Genomic DNA, 18,658 nt, shown 5'->3' with positions numbered 1-18,658 from the left:
GCTCCAATGTGCTGGTTAGATATTCAAGCATGGTATGTCAAACAAAAACAGCTGGATGAATGTGAAATCAATAATGGAGTTTTTAAATCCAAAAGTGATTCTGTTATAGCATGTAACAATACCAGTGATGCAGGAAACGGAGTTCGCACTACTGAAATAACCAATAAAGCAAGATTGCAAAGAAAATTTAAATACTCTGCCACTGTAGAATACATAGAAAATGCCACAAAGGTCTTTGAAGATTCTGTAATTGAAATGGTTCTTCAAATGACAAAGGAATTCAATGTCTATCGATATAAACTACGAACAGAATTACTGGTGGACTGTCTGAAATTTTTCTGTGTTCCCCATGAAACACCCATTGTGAAAATTCATTGGGTTCCATCCATTTCTGAATATCTTGCTGCTGATGACAGAGAAATTAAAAACTGTCAGTGTGTTGTTAAAATTGATGGTCCAGCATCTATTCTACTGAAGAACAGAGAGTTAGCAGTATGGGACACTCTTGGGTTCATCATTGGTGTAAATCCTAAACATATAACACTGTTATAGATCATTCACAGCGGCATTAGTAGAATGACTGTGAATAAAATGTGTTATTGTTTTTGAACTGTTTTCATTTTTTCTTAATGTACACATACAGTTTTAAATTTGATGTTTTGGTATAACTATAAGCAGTATGGTCAAAATACAATGTGTGTTTTTGCTTAAGAAGTGTTATAAACTGATATAAATCTATTGGTATTACATCTTATTTATTATTTACGGCTGAAAACATACATATTTGAAATTATATATTAATATATCACAGTCACAAAACATAAGTTCTGTAGCTCTATGAGGCTACATTGTCAGGTAGTAATTGACCAGTGACTAGTTTATCATGAATCTGACGATCTTTGTCGTTGGAGAATGAATCTCTCAGCTGACGATATCTCTGGATTTCAGCATCCGTCAAAGATGGACTTAAATTTTCTAAAGCTTCATCAAAGTCCTCCTGTGACACTAGTATCACGGTCTCATCAACACTCTCTCCTGCAAGGTAAACAAAAAAAAATAAATGATGAATAATTCGCCATAACCTTCAGGTATAGAGATAAGTAACACTAGCATTTTGCCATTGTGTCATACAAAGAGCTTGCATTTCAAATGCTGTTTTTATTTTTCAAGAAATAAATGTGCTTGTATTATTTCCCCATCTAGAATGTAATTGGGTGCTAGCTCGCTAATTTTTTCAATGGATAACCTTGTAAGACTACTTCAGGATTATCATAGGTTTTTTAAGATAGAACTTTACATCTTCCAGGAAGCAAGGGAAATACCCCAGGTAATCTGAAGGAACCTTAACCTTGATTTGCAAAGAAGAGACACCAGACATAACGGTGAATTGCAGAGAAAATTAATGCATCTTTTTTGTTTTAATTTTCAATAGTTTACCTGCTTCTAACTGCTGGATTTTGCGCTTCATTGTATTCAGCATCGCATCTGAACAGAGTGCATAAAAATCTGCCCCTGTTAGATTTGATGGACATCTTTCTGCAAAATCATCCAAATTTACATCCTCAGCCAGTTGAAATCTATAGAAATATAAACAACTTTGATCAGATAATTTGTTCCTTTTTGCTACTAAAACTTCTTATATATACATGTACATGTGTTCCACACTTAAAGCCATATATGGCATATGTATAATGAAAATTATTAGACTAAAATTATAAAAACTTATTATTTGTGTCATTACTTTATATAAAGATAGAACTTTTCCGTAAATTACAAAATCTAAGTCTAAGTTATAAAGATATCACAATTTAATTTGGATTTTAGCACATTTTCTAGAACTCTTGTCCTCTGAAAATACAAAAGATTTAAATAACTCATTACAGAGAAGATAAAATCGTATTATTAGTTGAAACGAGGTGTTCTCCGTGCTCAGAATTGTATGAAAAGTTTTAATTTAAATGTATTAACTATATTTCTTTACTTAATTTTGTATTTTTCAAAAATTTATTTTTTGATCAGTTACGCCATATATGGCTTTAAATTATTGAAATGATCAATTAATCATTCCAACAATTTTTATATCCAAAACTATTTTTATGATAAAATTAAGATTATGAATATGTTAATAACTCGTGTCTTTAATGCAATATACAGTTCAGATATCACAGATGAAAAGATGCCTAGGTAATACACTATATCACACAGCTGTATATACATACTTCCTTGTCAGGGCTTTTAGCACATTAAGTTTAGAACTCTTGTCCTCTGGAATCCCCAGATATAACATCTTGTCAAATCTAAAACAGAAAATATTAATATTGTCATAAAGAAAGACAAACTTCCATGTTCTCCAAAACAGCTAATAAAAAAAAAATTCCAGGAAGGAAAAACTGAAACTGTTAAAATTTCCTCAAAAGCTCATAATTAATGTAAATTAAGCTAAATATAAATATATTATACTCAAATAATTTGGCCCAGAATTAGAGTCATACCTTATAATTTAATTTTAAAATTATTAAATGAACAACTGGGGGGGGGGGATTTCATTGATTTTTATGAATTCATATATTCCACTCAATAATACAATAATAGTATCAGGAGTGAGGGAGATAAAAACTGATGCATAGGCCTAGCAGCCATGTTTGTTTACATGTGGTAAGATCGAGATATTGTTTGATATTAAAGGTAGATTTATTAAATCTGGAATTTTCCATGAACCCCTAAGATTGGAATTAGAGGATTGCATGGATGCAGATGATGCAGTTGGTTTTCAGGGAGTGTGTCCCCATAGATAAATTTGTGTTCCTATTTGGATATTAACCAATCAGAGGCTAGAATACAAACAAAATTATACTATTGATAATATTATACAAGTAAATATTGCTGTGACATTTACCTGCCTGGTCTGAGCAATGCTGGATCTAGTAGATCTGGGCGATTAGTAGCACCAATCACAAAAACATCACATGACTTATTGAGACCATCTAATTCAGCTAGAAGCTGGGAAACCACACGATCCATGACACCCCCAGAGTCCCCAGCCCTCCCTCGATTTGGGGCAAGGGAATCCAGCTCATCAAAGAAAATGACACAAGGTGTGGCACTTCTGGCTCTCTCAAATACTACAATAAAATGCAAAAACAAATTTTTTTTATTCAGCATGTTTATTAAATTAATAGAAATTTCCAAAAAAAAAAAAGTAATCTGTACTGACCATCTCTTACATTCTGTTCACTCTGACCCACATACATGTTAATTAGCTCTGGTCCCTTAACACTGTTTAATTAAAAGAGAGTATTAATGTTATAATATTTACATCCACTGAATATTTTCTCCTTTATTTCTTAAGAAAACCCATTGCGTTAATCACTGCATGAACTACATTAGGCATATCCCCTGTACAGATTTCTTGATCAGTGGCAGTTCCATCAATGAAATGTATAAAGACGTTCGCATCATTAATAAAATAATTTATCTTTTTAATTCACTTTAAATGATTATTTAAACAGATATAAATATAAACAATAAAATGTCTTTCTTTGTTTGTTATTACTGGAATTAATGGTCGCAGCTATTGCAGAAAAATTACATGCAGGTTATGTATTTTTTCTGCAACAGCTGCTTCCGTTAATTCCAGTAATAACAAACAAATAAAGCATTTTATTGTTTAAAATAATTTAGTATACATGGGGTATATGAATCATAAAAGTAAGACAAAACATCATCAAGAACTACCTCAGAAAATTCAAGGAACATTCTGTTGCAATGGCTTTAGCCAGAAGTGTTTTCCCTGTTCCAGGTGGACCATAAAACAAAATACCTGTAGAATAGCAATCAGTATTGAAGAGATCTCTAAAGAAACAGGTTTATCTTAAAAGTTTATGAATATTCAATTTTTTTTTACAATAAGTGTCCTTTAGACCCTTATCCAATACAATCCTACCAGATCGTCTCAGTCCTGCAGCTAAGAGTTCAGGGTACTGTAATGGTAGCTGTATCGTATCAAGAATTTCTGACTTCACATCTGCCAGTCCTCCAACATCATCCCATGAAACATCTGGAATCTAAATAAAACAAGTTGATCTTTAAATATTTTTTAGCCTTAAAATCTTTTTTTTAGCTCATGACATAAAGTAATTTTCCTTTATCTCCAGTGATCTAAGGAGTTTCATAAACTGTTAGAAATCAATGGGTGCTTAAGGTTATGCCTTGTCTGTGGGGTTCTAATTGTGTCTGAGGTCATGCCCTACCTTAGGGGCTCCAATGGTGTCTGAGTGAGCCTCCTGAAGTTGGTCTAGAGCTTTGACAAAGTGATCTTGTTGTACCACTGTTCCAACACTGGCAATGTCTTCCTCTTCTTCCCATGGCAACAAATTCCTGTCTCCCATACTAGAAAACATCATAATCTTGTTAACATTCATCATACTAGATAGGTATAATTGATTTGTTTATATACTGTTCTCATTCCTATTATTTACTGAAACTTTACTGAAACTGATTATTGCCTTACCAGTGTTTTAATACTGATCTGTAAGCCTCCCTCTTGGCATGAGCTACAAGTGCAACTAAGTCACCCAGCACAAATCCCTGAAAAATTACACAGGGTAAATCTGGATGTTGTTTTCAAACTTCAAAACAATGTATGCTTCAAGAAAATAAAGTATCTACTGTATACAGGGCTATTTTTGCCATGCTTTATTTTCGCCCTTTAACACTTGCAAACAATTTTTATCGATCTTAAATTCGCCCAATCACAGTTCTGTTTAAGAAATTATACTATATTCTTTGAATTTGCCCAACCAAGGCTAGGGCAAAAGGAGCGAAAATCAAACGGGCGAAAATTTCCCTGTATACTTTATTTTCTAAACAAGTGTTACAAAAGTACTGACATCCATACTGTATATTTTTTTCTTAAGTACATGTACTTGTATACTATATTGGAACTCCTTACCAAATTTTCAGTCATAACTTTAACCTCAATATCATGAATACATGTATTTGAACATCTTTAATTTTTTCTCAGCCCCATTAAGAATGAGAGAATAAGGTTTGACCAAATACTAATTGATTATTTTTAAAAGTTTTATCTTATTATTTAACCACATTTTTTTAATTAAAAGTAACCAGCTGTTTTGTTTAAATTTTCTGTTTTAACCTCTGCGTACTTACAGCGGTCCTCTGAGCCAGATACTGTCCCGAGAGATCGCCAGAATAAGACACGTTCTGTAGCAGACCGTCCATAATCTCCCCTCTCTCATCCTCATTGGGAACCTGTAAAAAAAATAAAATTATATTAAAAAAGAACTTCAAAACTATGAAAATTTATGATCATATTAGGTTTAATATTCCTGTCTAGAAATGTCAAGTCTACCTCTATGTTGACTTTGTGTAGGAATGTCATGCCTACCTTATGTTGACTATATATAGGAATGTCTACCTCTATGTTGACTTTATGTAGGAATGTCAAGCCTGCCTCTATGTTGACTTTATGTAGGAATGTCAAGCCTACCTCTATGTTGACTTTATGTAGGAATGCCTACCTCTATGTTGACTTCATGTAGGAATGTCAAACCTACCTCTATGTTGACTTTATGTAGGAATGTCAAGCCTACCTCTATGTTGACTTTATGTAGGAATGTCAAGCCTACCTCTGTGTTGACTTTATGTAGGAATGCCTACCTCTATGTTGACTTCATGTAGGAATGTCAAACCTACCTCTATGTTGACTTTATGTATGTTGACTTTATGTAGGAATGTCCAGCCTACCTCTATGTTGACTTTATGTAGGAATGTCAAGCCTACCTCTATGTTGACTTTATGTAGGAATGTCAAGCCTACCTCTATGTTGACTTTATATAGGAATGTCATGCCTAATTCTATGCTTACTTTATGTAGGAATGTCAAGCCTACCTCTATGTTGACTTAACGTAGGAATGTCAAGCCTACCTCTATGTTGACTTTATGTAGGAATGTCAAGCCTAGCTCTATGTTGACTTTACGTAGGAATGTCAAGCCTACCTCTATGTTGACTTCATGTAGGAATGTCAAGCCTACCTCTATGTTGACTTTATGTAGGAATGCCTCATGGATGTCAGCTGCCAGTTGACCTGGGGAGTGAGTCGTTCCTATGACAACCACAGGATACTCTATGTATTCCTTCCGCAACTTGACCACACAGGACTTGAAGGTACCTGCCACTCTGGGGTCTTCAATGACAATAATCTGTTACTTTACTTATTTACTATCATTTACAAAAACATGGCAAGTATACAATGCATTTCTAAAGATACAAACTTTAAAAATATCCTTCTGAAAGTTTAGCTGGCAATGGAGCAAACTATTTCCTCTCTTGACACTTTCCTTAAGTTTCTAATATAAAACACTATTTTAAACCAACTGCAAATGCTTGACATATAAAAGAAGGTTTAATTTATGAATGCTTTATCAGCAAAAAGCAAAAAAGGCAAAAATTGATTCCTCGGCTTGTATAAAATGAAAAAAAGGTCTTCTAAAAAAACATTTGGATACTGTAGAAGCACAAATGTCTGTGGGGGAATAAATTTCATTTATTTCGTTGTTAACAATTATGAACAAAATTAAATCCCACATGAAATTTTATATGTCTATATATTGAATAGAGTAACTTTCAAAACAACGAAATTAAATGCCCAAGAAAATTTTTTTATGACAAATCAAAGAAATTTGATCACCATGAAAATTTGTGCTTCTACAGTATTTCACATGAAAAAAAGTATACAAAACAATTTTCATTTATTCTTTGACCAAACACCCATATTATGTGAAGGGACACATGCATCCAATTGTAGAGTTAAAATACAATTAAAATTGGTGCTAATTACATGTAAATAAAGTATATCAACCAAGTGAAAAAACACATAATAAAATTGGCCTTTTTCAAAGTTGGTAATCATTTTGTATACTTAACTTTAAGCCAAAACCACTGACCATTAAAAAAAATGTGACCTGCTCTACTGAACATACACCCCCCCCCCCCAAAAAAAAGAAAAGAAAAGTAAGTATACAACACACAAAAATAATTATTTTTAGCCCATGTAGCCATTTATTTTCCTTTACCCTGATAAAAATTGTTAAAGTGTACTATCATAGATAAATAAATGTATTATGTAGCTTGTATATTGTAACAGTGAATGCATACCAGCTAGACTACCAATACCTGTTAAACAAAGAGATGAAAATTCAGATACTTTATTATACATGAAGAAACAATAAACATTTAATTTAATTAGCAATCTGAACTTTTGTGTTCATGCTATTGAGTCAAGTCTTGAGTCTCATACGCTCACATTGCTATGTACATATTTTTCATACCAGGAACAAATAAATACATATACTGCTAGTCATACATATTATGCATATCATCTTCGTTAGCCAAGGGTTAATTGATGCTCTCCTCACAAAACTCAGAGATAATGAGGGGATAAACTACCTCGATAATATTAACTGGCAGTCAGAAAGGTTCGATACAGGACTAGAGATAGTCCTTTATGTCTTATTAGTAACCTTACCTTCTACATTCCTTTCCTTATCCTTCCCTAATGCATGGATACTGTGTAACAACAGAATGCATGGGGAAAATGTACTGGCTGAAAATAAAATATGCAAAACAGGTGAAAAAATTTGGTTGCAGAAATAGAGGTCATTACAATATCTGAATTTAAAAAGTCATACATTGTATTTGTTCACGTGCTTTTCTAGTCCATCAACATTAACTCAATTGGCTGATGATATAGTTGTGATAATTATGGTATGATCCTGGAAACAGTTGTCAGTATTGACTTTAATTTACAGATTACCTGCATTGAAAACATTTCTGATTCTTGCTTCAATGGAGCCTGATGATTCCCCATACAGACTGTGACAGTTCACCTGAAACAATTAAAATATGCTGCAGTGTCAATCCATAAATTCTTATGGTACTTAAAAAACAGAAATATCCATGGATTTTAGATATTGGGGTTCAAATGCATGAAAAAGGGGGTTTGGTCGTTATGTCTTTTATAGCATTATTTTTTGCAAAGCTATATGTATCCTCAGAATAATTGTAACTGAAATTTTCAATAGAAAATATGTTTTAACTTTGTTAAACACCAATGCTCCATATGGTATCTCATTGCCTAGATTAATTTTTCTCAAATGCAAGTCAAATTCAAAGGTCAAGAGATCAAAAATGGTACCCATTGGAAGTTCATGTGACAGCCAATACACATAGGAAATATAAGATCCCTTACAGTCCTTCCAAAAACCATTCAGAAATGATTCAGAAGCTATGGTCAGGGTTGATTTTTTTAAAGTACGTCAAAGTCAATTAAAGGTCAAGATACATATACATATAAAAATACTGGTCTTAAGATAGAATTTTGTTTCAAGGTCGAATTGTCTTGTCAGCATTAATTCCAATGTTATGACCAAGGTTAAGTTTTTCAAAGGTAGGACAAAATTCAAAGTCAAGGTAGAGTAACAGTTTTAATAAGCAATCTTCTTTCATTGGTATATAGCTACTGGTACCCTGAGGTTAGTAAGATCTTACTTTATGGACATTCATATTGAGTCGCCTGGCAACAATCATGGCAACCGTGGTTTTGCCACACCCACTGGGTCCTGTCAGCATTACAGAAGGAAGGACATCCCTCAAATTCACAGACTCCATTCTGTAGGAAAATAAACACATAGCATTCAAATACTAATCATATGGCAGGTATATATATACATGTAATACAGGACTATAATATATAGAACTATTTAATAAGATTCATCATATCTGCATGTCATATTATTATATTTACAACTTAATTTTAACATTACAAGGTATACTCCAACATAAAATTACATGTACTCTGTATAACTAAATCTATATTAATAATTGAACAAGTTTAAATCCTGTAAAGCATGTACATGTATATATACTAGTTCTGGACCTACATGTATCTGTATATAACAGAAGTCATCTCGAAATAATGTGAAGATTTGTTAAATGGAGCAAACAATTTCAAACAGAAAACTGAATAACAATATGACACCTCAGATTCGAATCCAGTCATTCACTGTCCAAAATAAACTTAAAAGTGAAGGAAAACAACACTGCTCTCAACTTTACTCTTATCTAGATTTATAGTGGACTTATTTATTCATTTCTGTCTTCATAGGTATCATAAAATATTCTTGAGAGGATTTTTTGAAACTAAGCTACAGGTAAACACAATTTTTTGAAAAGTCAGGTCAAGTTAAAAGAAAAAGTTGATGCAGTTCAACAGCTCTCTTCAATCTGCAAAAAATATCTTGAATGAAACCCGAGTTAGGCACAAAGTGGATGGATGAACAGAAGGATGGAAGGACAGAAGAAGGACATAACAAACACTATATGCCCCAGTCATATTCATCATGGGCATAAAAGTATAGTTTCAAGATCAATATTGATTTTTATTTTTTAAACTTTTGCTTTGCTTTTTATTTACTGTTGATCCAGAGTATATCAGCTTACAGTTAAAATGTGTTTTCATTCCTTTTTTGCAAAACCCATCAAATGATTCTGTGTCATATGTGTAATACAGCTGTACTTTGGTATCGCGAACTCTGATATCTCGAATACCATGGATATGTTGATGTGGAAGTCCCAACAATATATTCTTTAAGTATTTTTAATACCCTTGAAATCTCAAATTCTCCAATATCTTCTAGTTTCTTTTCAGCCCCATCAGGTTCGAGACAATGAAGTTTGACTGTATGTGTTTATCTTAAAAACGTTTTATATGATTTCTCAGAATGGGATGTGAAGACGATAACAGGTTTGTTTTAAATATAAATTTTGTTACACCTCAGCAACAATAAACTGTATCCACTGAAAACTGCCATCTGGTGGTAAGGAAGGAGAACTCTTGTCCTCAACTAAACTTTCAACCAGAAAAACAGCTCAACTGATATTCGCCTTTTGTCATCACCGGTGTATACCTGTCTCTCAGGATTGAGCCATTATAATCAGCCTATCAAAGCTGTGTGATGGAGATTTATTCTTTTTCTTTCATACATTAAGTATGCTCAAAACAGTCAGTAATTCTCCAGGGTTATTTTTGCCCCATATTATTTTTGCCCTTTACACATGCTAACAATTTTGCCCCATTTCAAATTCGCCCAGTCACAGTTCTGTTTAAGAAATTATACTGTGTTCTTTGAATTCGCCCCGTTTTAGATTGTGACAAGGGCGAAAGGGGCCAAAATAAAATGGGAGTGAAAATTTCCCTGAATACAGTATTTCCAATGAACAAAACTTTGAAAAAATTATTGAATTCCAAGAAAAACATAGGTAATCAGAGATTACAGAGCTCACCTCAACGAATGTTGTCTTTAAGTAAGGCAAAGTCACACAATTAACCAAAAAAAAAGTGTACATTCCAAAAATGAAAATATTTAAGCAATTTTGATCTGATACTTTGAAATAGACCTACATAAAAAATTTAAACTAGTTCTTCTTAATGAAAATGTAATCAAAATCCAGCATCTGAAGCAAATTTGAGATTTTCATCTCTTGATGCAACATTTGTGCAAGTTCGGTTTATACTATGTTATATGAGCCTTATAGGTTTTTGGTTAATAGACCTGCAACCATAACTTTTACCAGGTCTATTATCTGAAAAATGTATGTCAAATTCAGCATCCGAAGCAAGTCCATTAGTGTGCATCCTAAGATGTATCGACCATGCAAGTTTGCTCATTATAGGGCTCATAGTTAATTGGAAATGAAACATGTATTAAAAACTAACATTTTCAGTCATCCACAAAAAGTAGGTCAGATTCAGCATCTGAAGCAAGCCTGGTAGTATGCATCCTTAGATGTATCATCCATGCAAGATTGGTCAACATAGGACTTATAGTTACTTGGAAATGAAATCTGCACCAAAAACTTTAACCTGTTCACTCAACCAGAAAATGTAGGTCAGATTCAGCATCCAAAGCAAGCCCAGTAGTGTGCATCCTTAGATGTATCATCCATGCAAGTTTGGTCAACATAGGGCTTAAAGTTACTTGCAAATGAAACCTGCACCAAAAACTTTAACCTGTTCATTCAACTGGAAAATGTAGGTCAGATGCAGCATCCGAAGCAAGCCCAGTAATATTCATCCTTAGATGTATCATGCATGCAAGTTTGGTCAACATAGGGCTTAAAGTTACTTGCAAATGAAACCTGCACCAAAAACTTTAACCTGTTCACTCAACTGGAAAATGTAGGTCAGATTAAGCATCCGAAGCAAGCCTGGTAGTATCCATCCTTAGATGTATCATCCATGCAAGTTTGGTCAACATAGGACTTATAGTTACTTGGAAATAAAACCTGCACCAAAAACTTTAACCTGTTCACTCAACCGGAAAATGTAGGTCAGGTCCAGCATCCGAAGCAAGCCCGGTAGTATGCATCCTTAGATGTATCATCCATGCAAGTTTGGTCAACATAGGGCATATAGTAACTTGGAAATGAAATCTACACCAAAAACTGCACCAAAAATGTTAACCTGCTCCAAAAACATTAACCTGGTCATTCCTTTGCTGAAACTGCAGCATCTGAAACTTTGAATGGTACAATGAAACACAGTAGAACCATCTTCCATGCATGTCTAATCAATATAGGACATAAAAGTACTTAAAAAGAAAACTGCTCCAAAAAACTTAACCTTAACCTGGGACGCCGACACCGACGCCGAGGGTATTACATAAGCTCCCCCAACTTCGTTGAGGTGAGCTAAAAATTGAGGAAGATTTGATTTTTATAAGGACGAAAGTGTTAAACATACATGTATAACTTTATAAACCAAAGTATCAACTGGTCTATTACTTAATTTATAAATGATGAGAATTGAAATGTATCTTTAACAAAGTTGGTTGGTACATGCAAATGTGTATATTAATGTGCTTGAACTATGCTCTAGCTGCAATACATTTGTGCTTCCTAGAGATGTTATGGGTTAAGTGTATAACACGTTTGCTACCTTGTGTTAATATTCTTTGTTCTTGAAGCACAGCAAATATATGTAAGAAAGAATAGTTAATAATGATGTACTAGTGTAAACAATAAACAAATTGTGAAGAATCAAATTTAGAACTCTTGTGATTTAAGACTACAAGTATTAATTCATAAATTTTACTTGAAAATCAATTACATGTGTCAATGTACTTACTTTTTTCTTTACTATTTATACTCACACTCTTTTTTATACTTAACAGGCCAATATTGTTGGAAAATTGAAAGAAATTTACGTAAGGAAATATATATTAGATATTTTTTTTTTCAATCAGACCTGAGACTCATTGACCCTAGATACCTGTGCTGTAGGTAGGGTCTTATCAGCGTCTCTAGTTGGTCGGCGTGTCTGTTCATTCCGTGGACGTGGTAGGACTGGTCCCAGTAGGAGAGCGGCCGAACAGAGAGATAAGTGTTCATGATCAGGGGCACATAACTGTGGACCGAGCCAACCTAAAAATCCAGGAAAAAATGCTCAGGGCTTAACTTACCAAAAGTGTAAACATGGTTTGTTCTTTAAAATGGCATGAACGCATGAATTTGCACCATGAATCTTCAATTTAAGTAATAACCAGAAGTCTCTGTCAAGACTGTAGCTCTGCTGGTTTGTACTGATCAAAAACCGATGCACAGAATTATGTATCTTAGTGTAGTCTACTTGTGTGATAAGTTATATTGAAATCAGACCAAAACTGTAGAAGGAGTAGCATTTTAAAGGAATTCCACAGAAAATTCTACTTTTAGTAACCATGGCAACACCGTTCATTGAAATCAAAAACCGATGCACTATTATATGTAAATTAGTGTAGTCTACTTGTGTGCCACGTGATAATGAAATCAGACCAAAACTGTAGAAGGAGTAGCGTTTTAAAGGAATTTCTCAGAAAATTCTATTTTTAGTAACCATGGCAACATTGTTCATCGAAATCAAAAACCAATGCACTATTTTATGTAAGTGAATTTGTGCCAAGTAATATTGAAATCAGAAAATTTTAAAGGAATTTCTATTTTTTTTAGTAACCATTGCAACATCGTTCATCGAAATCAAAAACCGATGCACTATTTTATGCATCTTAGTGTAGTCTACTTGTGTGCCAAGTGATATTGAAATGAGACTAAAACTGTAGAAGGAGTAGCATTTTAAAGGAATTTCACAGAAAATTCTATTTTTAGTAACCATGGCAACATCGTTCATCAAAATCAAAACCCGATGCACTATTTTATGTATCTTAGTGTAGTCTACTTGTGTGCCAAGTAATATTGAAATCAGACCAAAACTGTAGAAGGAGTAGCATTTTAAAGGAATTTCTCAGAAAATTCTATTTTTAGTAAGCATGGCATCACCGTTCATCGAAATCAAAAACCGATGCATTATTTTATGTATCTTAGTGTAGTCTACTTGTGTGCAGAGTTATATTGAAATCAGACTTAAATTGTAGGAGGAGTAGCGTTTTAAAGGAATTTCTCAGAAAATTCTATTTTTAGTAACCATGGCAACACCGTTCATCGAAATCAAAAATTGATGCACTATTTTATGTATCTTAATTAGTGTAGTCTACTTGTGTGCCAAGTTATATTGAAATCAGACTAAAATTGTAGGAAGAGTAGCGTTTTGAAAAATTGTTTACAGACAGACGGCCGGACGCCGGACGCATTACTATCGCATAAGCTCTTTTGGTCTCTGACCAGTAGAGCTAAAAATAAAGCATTGAATACTAACAGTTCTTAATGTCAAGGCAAATCTATTCTTATGATATAAACCTGTTTCAACTAAAATGGAGTATAAAAGGAATGTTGGTGATCACTAGTATCTGTTAATTATACTTCATCATAATCTTGTATTTGATAGAATAAATAATGAATATCTAAATGATAATATCGTACCTGTACAACTCTTGTTGTCCTGTGATCACAGATAAAACTAGGGAAGAGGGATGGAGGCCCTTCCAACTTCACTACTTTGAAAAACACTGTTGGAAATCTTTGGTCTGAGTCACTAAGGGCTGAGCAGAACTCGGGGTCATCTTTGAAATAAAAATTTTAAAAATAAATGAAAGTTATGATCTTAAAAAAGAAGAAACAATTTTTAAATTTGTTTAGTGAAAGCCAGGCATGTAAGATTATATGCTTAAGTGAATGCAAAATGTTAATAACATACCTTTGCTACGGACAGGTAGAATATCCCCTTTGGTTAATAATCTGTTTAAGAAATAAATCGTATAATAATCAAAAAAGGCTCTCAATTTTCAATGAAAAAGTTTGGAACATGGAGTTGAATATCACCACAGTCAGTTTAATTTCTAAGGAAAATTATTCACCATGTTCACATATCTTATATTTTCTTCAAGAGAACAAAAAGCCATTATTTTAACAGAAACCACTCAATAGTTTGTATTTAGACCTTGGCACTCTGAAATAGGCCTTCACGGCCTCGGACTTGATCTGGCGAGGACTGTAGTAAGGGGAGATAACTATTGAAATGCTGACTTCCTTTGCCATGGGAATCTGTGTGTTCCAGGAGGAACTGATGGATCCATAGTCCACCTCGTGTTCACAGCTCGATGTACACTCATATCTCTGTAATGTCAAGCACAGATTTATGTGTAAATAGTTGTATTTAATTCTTATGAAAGTGCAAGACAAAAATAATCAGTGCACACTAAGTCTACCACACAAATATTTTTTAAAAATCAGAGATAAATTAAGGGGGCCGAGTATAGTTTTATTGTGTGAAAACTACAATAGCGAAACTCATTTTTATACTATATATAACTTACATTAACTTCTGTGTACATGCAAAGTTTGGGGGAAATCTACCATCCAGGTATTTTTGAGGGACCGTCTCAAAATACAGGTACATTTACTATAGGATTATATAGGAAAATGCCCATTTTTAGCACTTTAAAGCAAATTATACAAATACTACAATAGGCATTTTGTTCAAACTATAATATTTGATGAGCAATACTATATTATACAATATATGTAAGAAACACAAAATTCTACCGTCTTGTTACCAGAGGGGGCATCTCAAAATGCAAAAAATTAGCAAATTTTACTACTTTTATAGAGTATGACAAAATATGACGCACACAATGGATTCACATGAAAACATAATAAAAATATTGGAGATATTCTCAAATTTCTATGTTTTAAATTTCAAGAGCGTATTTTTATTACTTTTTCTTTTATAATATTTTTATTACCCCTTTCTTTAAGAGCTACAGATTATCATAACGTCAAAAACACACTGCAACGACGTCAACCTACCTATCAATTGCAAAATCGGTTAAAAAATCAGTTATATCAAATTGTAATTACGTTTTTATACCTATATTTTCTTTATTTTGTTTGATTTTAATAATTAACTGGAAAAAGTTGCATTTAAACCGTAAATAGGGCCTAGAAAAAAAATATGTTTGTTTCCACTTTCAGGCTGAAAAAATATAGGGTAGGTAGGTAGGCAATTTTTTTTTTTTTTTGAAAAAATTTTTTTTGCTTCTTTAATCAAAACGTGTATAGAAGTAACATTAATGACAAAAGAAATGGTGTTTTCAAGCATTACTGTGACTTAACTTATAATAGAAAGGTGACCCAAACTTCTTTCTGTCTTGAAAAGCTTGCAAAGTTGGAGGCTATAATTCCCTGGTTGAAATCTTGCACATCATGGGACAAAAGCATTAATTAAAAAAATATTTAGGGTCAGCACTATAAATTAGGGTCGGTCGGGAAAGCGGAAACAAACATATCTTTTTTCTAGGCCTAGCTTCATTTTACTATGATGCGCGAAATATTGCGCAATGGAAATTATAGTCAGCCCACTTAAATGGCACATTTATTTAGCTTCATATATTATATGAGACCCTAGGCATTAATGTGGCTTCCTTTATTCATACATTGTCTAAAGGCTAACTTATATAGCTTGATAAATCTTTCTAGTTTTTAAGATAGAAATATGAATTATGTGCCATAATGCAAGTCAGCTTATATTATCAATATGGATTATAAAATCAAACATTTATTACATACAATTCTATTTGAACCAGAAAAGTTGTAAAACAGCTTCATTATAAATACGATCATATTTTCTTGATTCTATACCTCTATCTTAAGGTTGCATGGCACTTTCTTTGAAACCATTCCACAAGAGTTCTGCAGATTAAATATCAATAACGGAGACACATACACTTTATTAACACTAGATAATGGAGCGACTCTGTCTGAGAGACACTTGACAAGTGCCAGTCTGTATGACACAACTGTAGAGTTCGACATTTCCAAAGAAACCTTCACCAAAGTCTCTTCAAAGAAACCGCTTTGTAGCATATTGATTTTGGACACTCCTATAATGTACATTGGATCAAAGGTAGTTTTCTTTTGCACCTTGCACAAAAGTTTTCTCCATAAAACATGTTGCTGTACAATTTCAAAACCATACAAATTGTTTATTTTTGAGCGAAAAGAACTTTTCTTTACTCCTATGGTCTTTGCATTCAGGTCTAGTGATGTTGGTTTTAAGGCCTGGCAGAAATCTGACATGAGAAAGTGTTCTAGGGTTTTTACGGCTTTTGACGGACTCTGAAGCACAAAGTCTGAGTCGGGACTGGCTGGCTCTTTCTCCCCGATGTAAGACAAAACCAGCTCTGTGTCAACAGAGAGTACACCCTGACGTAAAGGACAACATTCCAGGACATGCATGTGATAATACATGGCTGGACTAAATTTATCATCATGAAAGAATTGTTCAGGGTAAGGTGCAAGAAAGATGTCATTGACTTTTATAAGAACAGCATGCTTGCAGACTTCATTGACCATTGCAGCACTGAAATCAATCTTCTGCAGCCATTTAAAAGTCATATAGTCTGTCACACCAATAACAACTTTTTGAATGGGAAACAGATGAAGGCCTCGCACGTAAATGTCCTCGTCTCTACCGAGCTGGTAGTGAGAGACAAAGTCCTCTGTGCATTCCACTTGGATTTCCCCAGCATCTTCGTCAATGTCGCATGGCTCATCAATGATCCAACAGAATGCAGTAACGTCGACATATTCAGAGATTGGGTCTGTGAAGTTTTCTAACTGGTCCTGTGTGTATGAAGCTGAGGGAGAGAACGGATATGTATCCCCCAGAATGGGAGTTGACGCGGGGGAGGCGGAATGGAGTGAACTCTCCTCCAGGTGCTCCCTTTTAGCAACAACGGATAAATAACACACATGTTTGTCGTTTGATATCCCAAGTTGAAGTGAATGTAGTCTGTTAAGTCTCACATGCAATGGATGTCGATCAGGAGGATAGGACACTTCGCATAATGACGCTTTTAATCGCTTGTGAGCATACATTTTGACCGAGGAAATTCTAAATATTGTTTTTGGTACATCGATCCCGACGCAAATATATAAAAAATTACCTCCACCCCACCCCCTTTTACAAACCCTTCTAAAAAACTAGTTTCGTGTTGCTGCAAATATCGGAAAAGTATGAATATTCTCTTTGGGTGAATGACTCAGTAAATAGGGACGAAACTTTTTTTTTGAAAGTGAGAGGGCCAGTGCAAAAAAGGTCTAACATTGCCCCCCCCCCCCTCTCTCTCTCTCTCGAGGTCCATCACTAGTAGTCGGGAAAAAATGTAAAACTCGTTGTATAATTGTGCTAAAACAAATATAAATCTGCATTTTTTGAAAAATAAAAATGTTACAGTATAAGATTATTTTCTTTTTTAATTTGTAAATAAATGCATATATTAGTATATATATAAGTGTTAAGTGATTCCAAAGTTAATTCCATATGATAATATTGTAGTTTTATTATATGATTGAATAATGTCCACCTCTCCGATTGGCTGAGATCCAACAAATTGTTTTGAAAGCTACATGTATTTAAACGACTATGTTTTATTTTTTTTTTTCATGTAAACAAATCATATAAGCGATTGCATAGTTTTGAGTGCGGGTGGTGAGAGGGGATGGAGGGAACCCCCCCCCCCCCTCTCAACTTTAACTTAACAACAATTTTTACTTTTTTTCGACTGTCAGTTTTCCTCATAATACTCATTCCTTTCAAAGTCTATCCTATATAAAAGACTGACATTATATCTTCTTTCATGGCAACTAAAATAGATAAAAACATTTCATATTGATATGACTGGTAAGGTTTATATATTTATATATTAATTCCGCTTCTCTCTTCTAAATGGCTAGGACTTAATTAAATGCAAACAAGTAACGAGCTGTATCATTTTATCAGTGAATCATATAATAAAACAATTGTTGCTGTTTTTTTTTGGGGGGGGGGTCTGGTCAATACATTGATTTGTATGATATTATTGATTACAATGTTTTTATCAATGTATTATACTGCGATGGCAATCCTGAACTAGTAAAGTCCGTGTAGACATTATTGTAACATTTAGATCAGTTTTGTTGTATAAAGGTTTTATGATTTTTCAAAGTGTAATATTGAAAGGGGGCATTGCTAATGTGTAATTCAAGTACAGAGTTATCTCCCTTTATACAGCGTCTCCGCTAACAGCAGATTGTAATTACCGGCCGCCAGGAGGCGGTCGGTTACTTGATACAAGTAACAGCTTTTCAAAAAGCTTGCCTGACGTA

At 33.7% G+C, this 18,658-nt stretch overlaps 1 protein-coding gene across 2 annotated transcripts; it reads right to left on the bottom strand.

Annotated features, from left to right (window-relative positions):
* Positions 1–738: 738 nt before the first annotated feature.
* On the bottom strand, positions 739–17,433 carry LOC134238087 (peroxisomal ATPase PEX6-like). Of its 2 annotated transcripts, XM_062720210.1 has the most exons (20): positions 16,151–17,433; positions 14,451–14,626; positions 14,208–14,248; positions 13,934–14,073; positions 12,351–12,502; positions 8,570–8,690; positions 7,836–7,908; positions 7,548–7,625; positions 7,178–7,195; positions 6,055–6,206; positions 5,170–5,271; positions 4,511–4,587; positions 4,251–4,389; positions 3,944–4,064; positions 3,736–3,820; positions 3,215–3,276; positions 2,897–3,122; positions 2,220–2,297; positions 1,438–1,577; positions 739–1,035 (listed from the first exon to the last, which is right to left on the bottom strand). In XM_062720210.1, exons 1-20 carry the CDS (start codon positions 17,387–17,389, stop codon positions 836–838), a joined length of 3,420 nt encoding a protein of 1,139 aa, XP_062576194.1. In that variant the 5' UTR covers positions 17,390–17,433; the 3' UTR covers positions 739–835. The 2 variants fall into 2 exon arrangements, with proteins under 2 accessions (XP_062576194.1, XP_062576195.1); XM_062720211.1 differs by lacking the exon at positions 7,178–7,195.
* Between the last annotated feature and the right edge of the window lie 1,225 nt (positions 17,434–18,658).

The sequence above is a fragment of the Saccostrea cucullata genome, unplaced genomic scaffold (assembly GCF_032062105.1).
Source record: "Saccostrea cucullata isolate Sc308-1 unplaced genomic scaffold, CSIRO_AGI_Scuc_v1 ctg568, whole genome shotgun sequence".
In the NCBI taxonomy this organism is placed as follows: Eukaryota; Metazoa; Mollusca; class Bivalvia; order Ostreida; family Ostreidae; genus Saccostrea; species Saccostrea cuccullata.
Note: the sequence above shows the minus strand (reverse complement) of the source record. Positions and strands in the feature narration are given on the sequence as shown.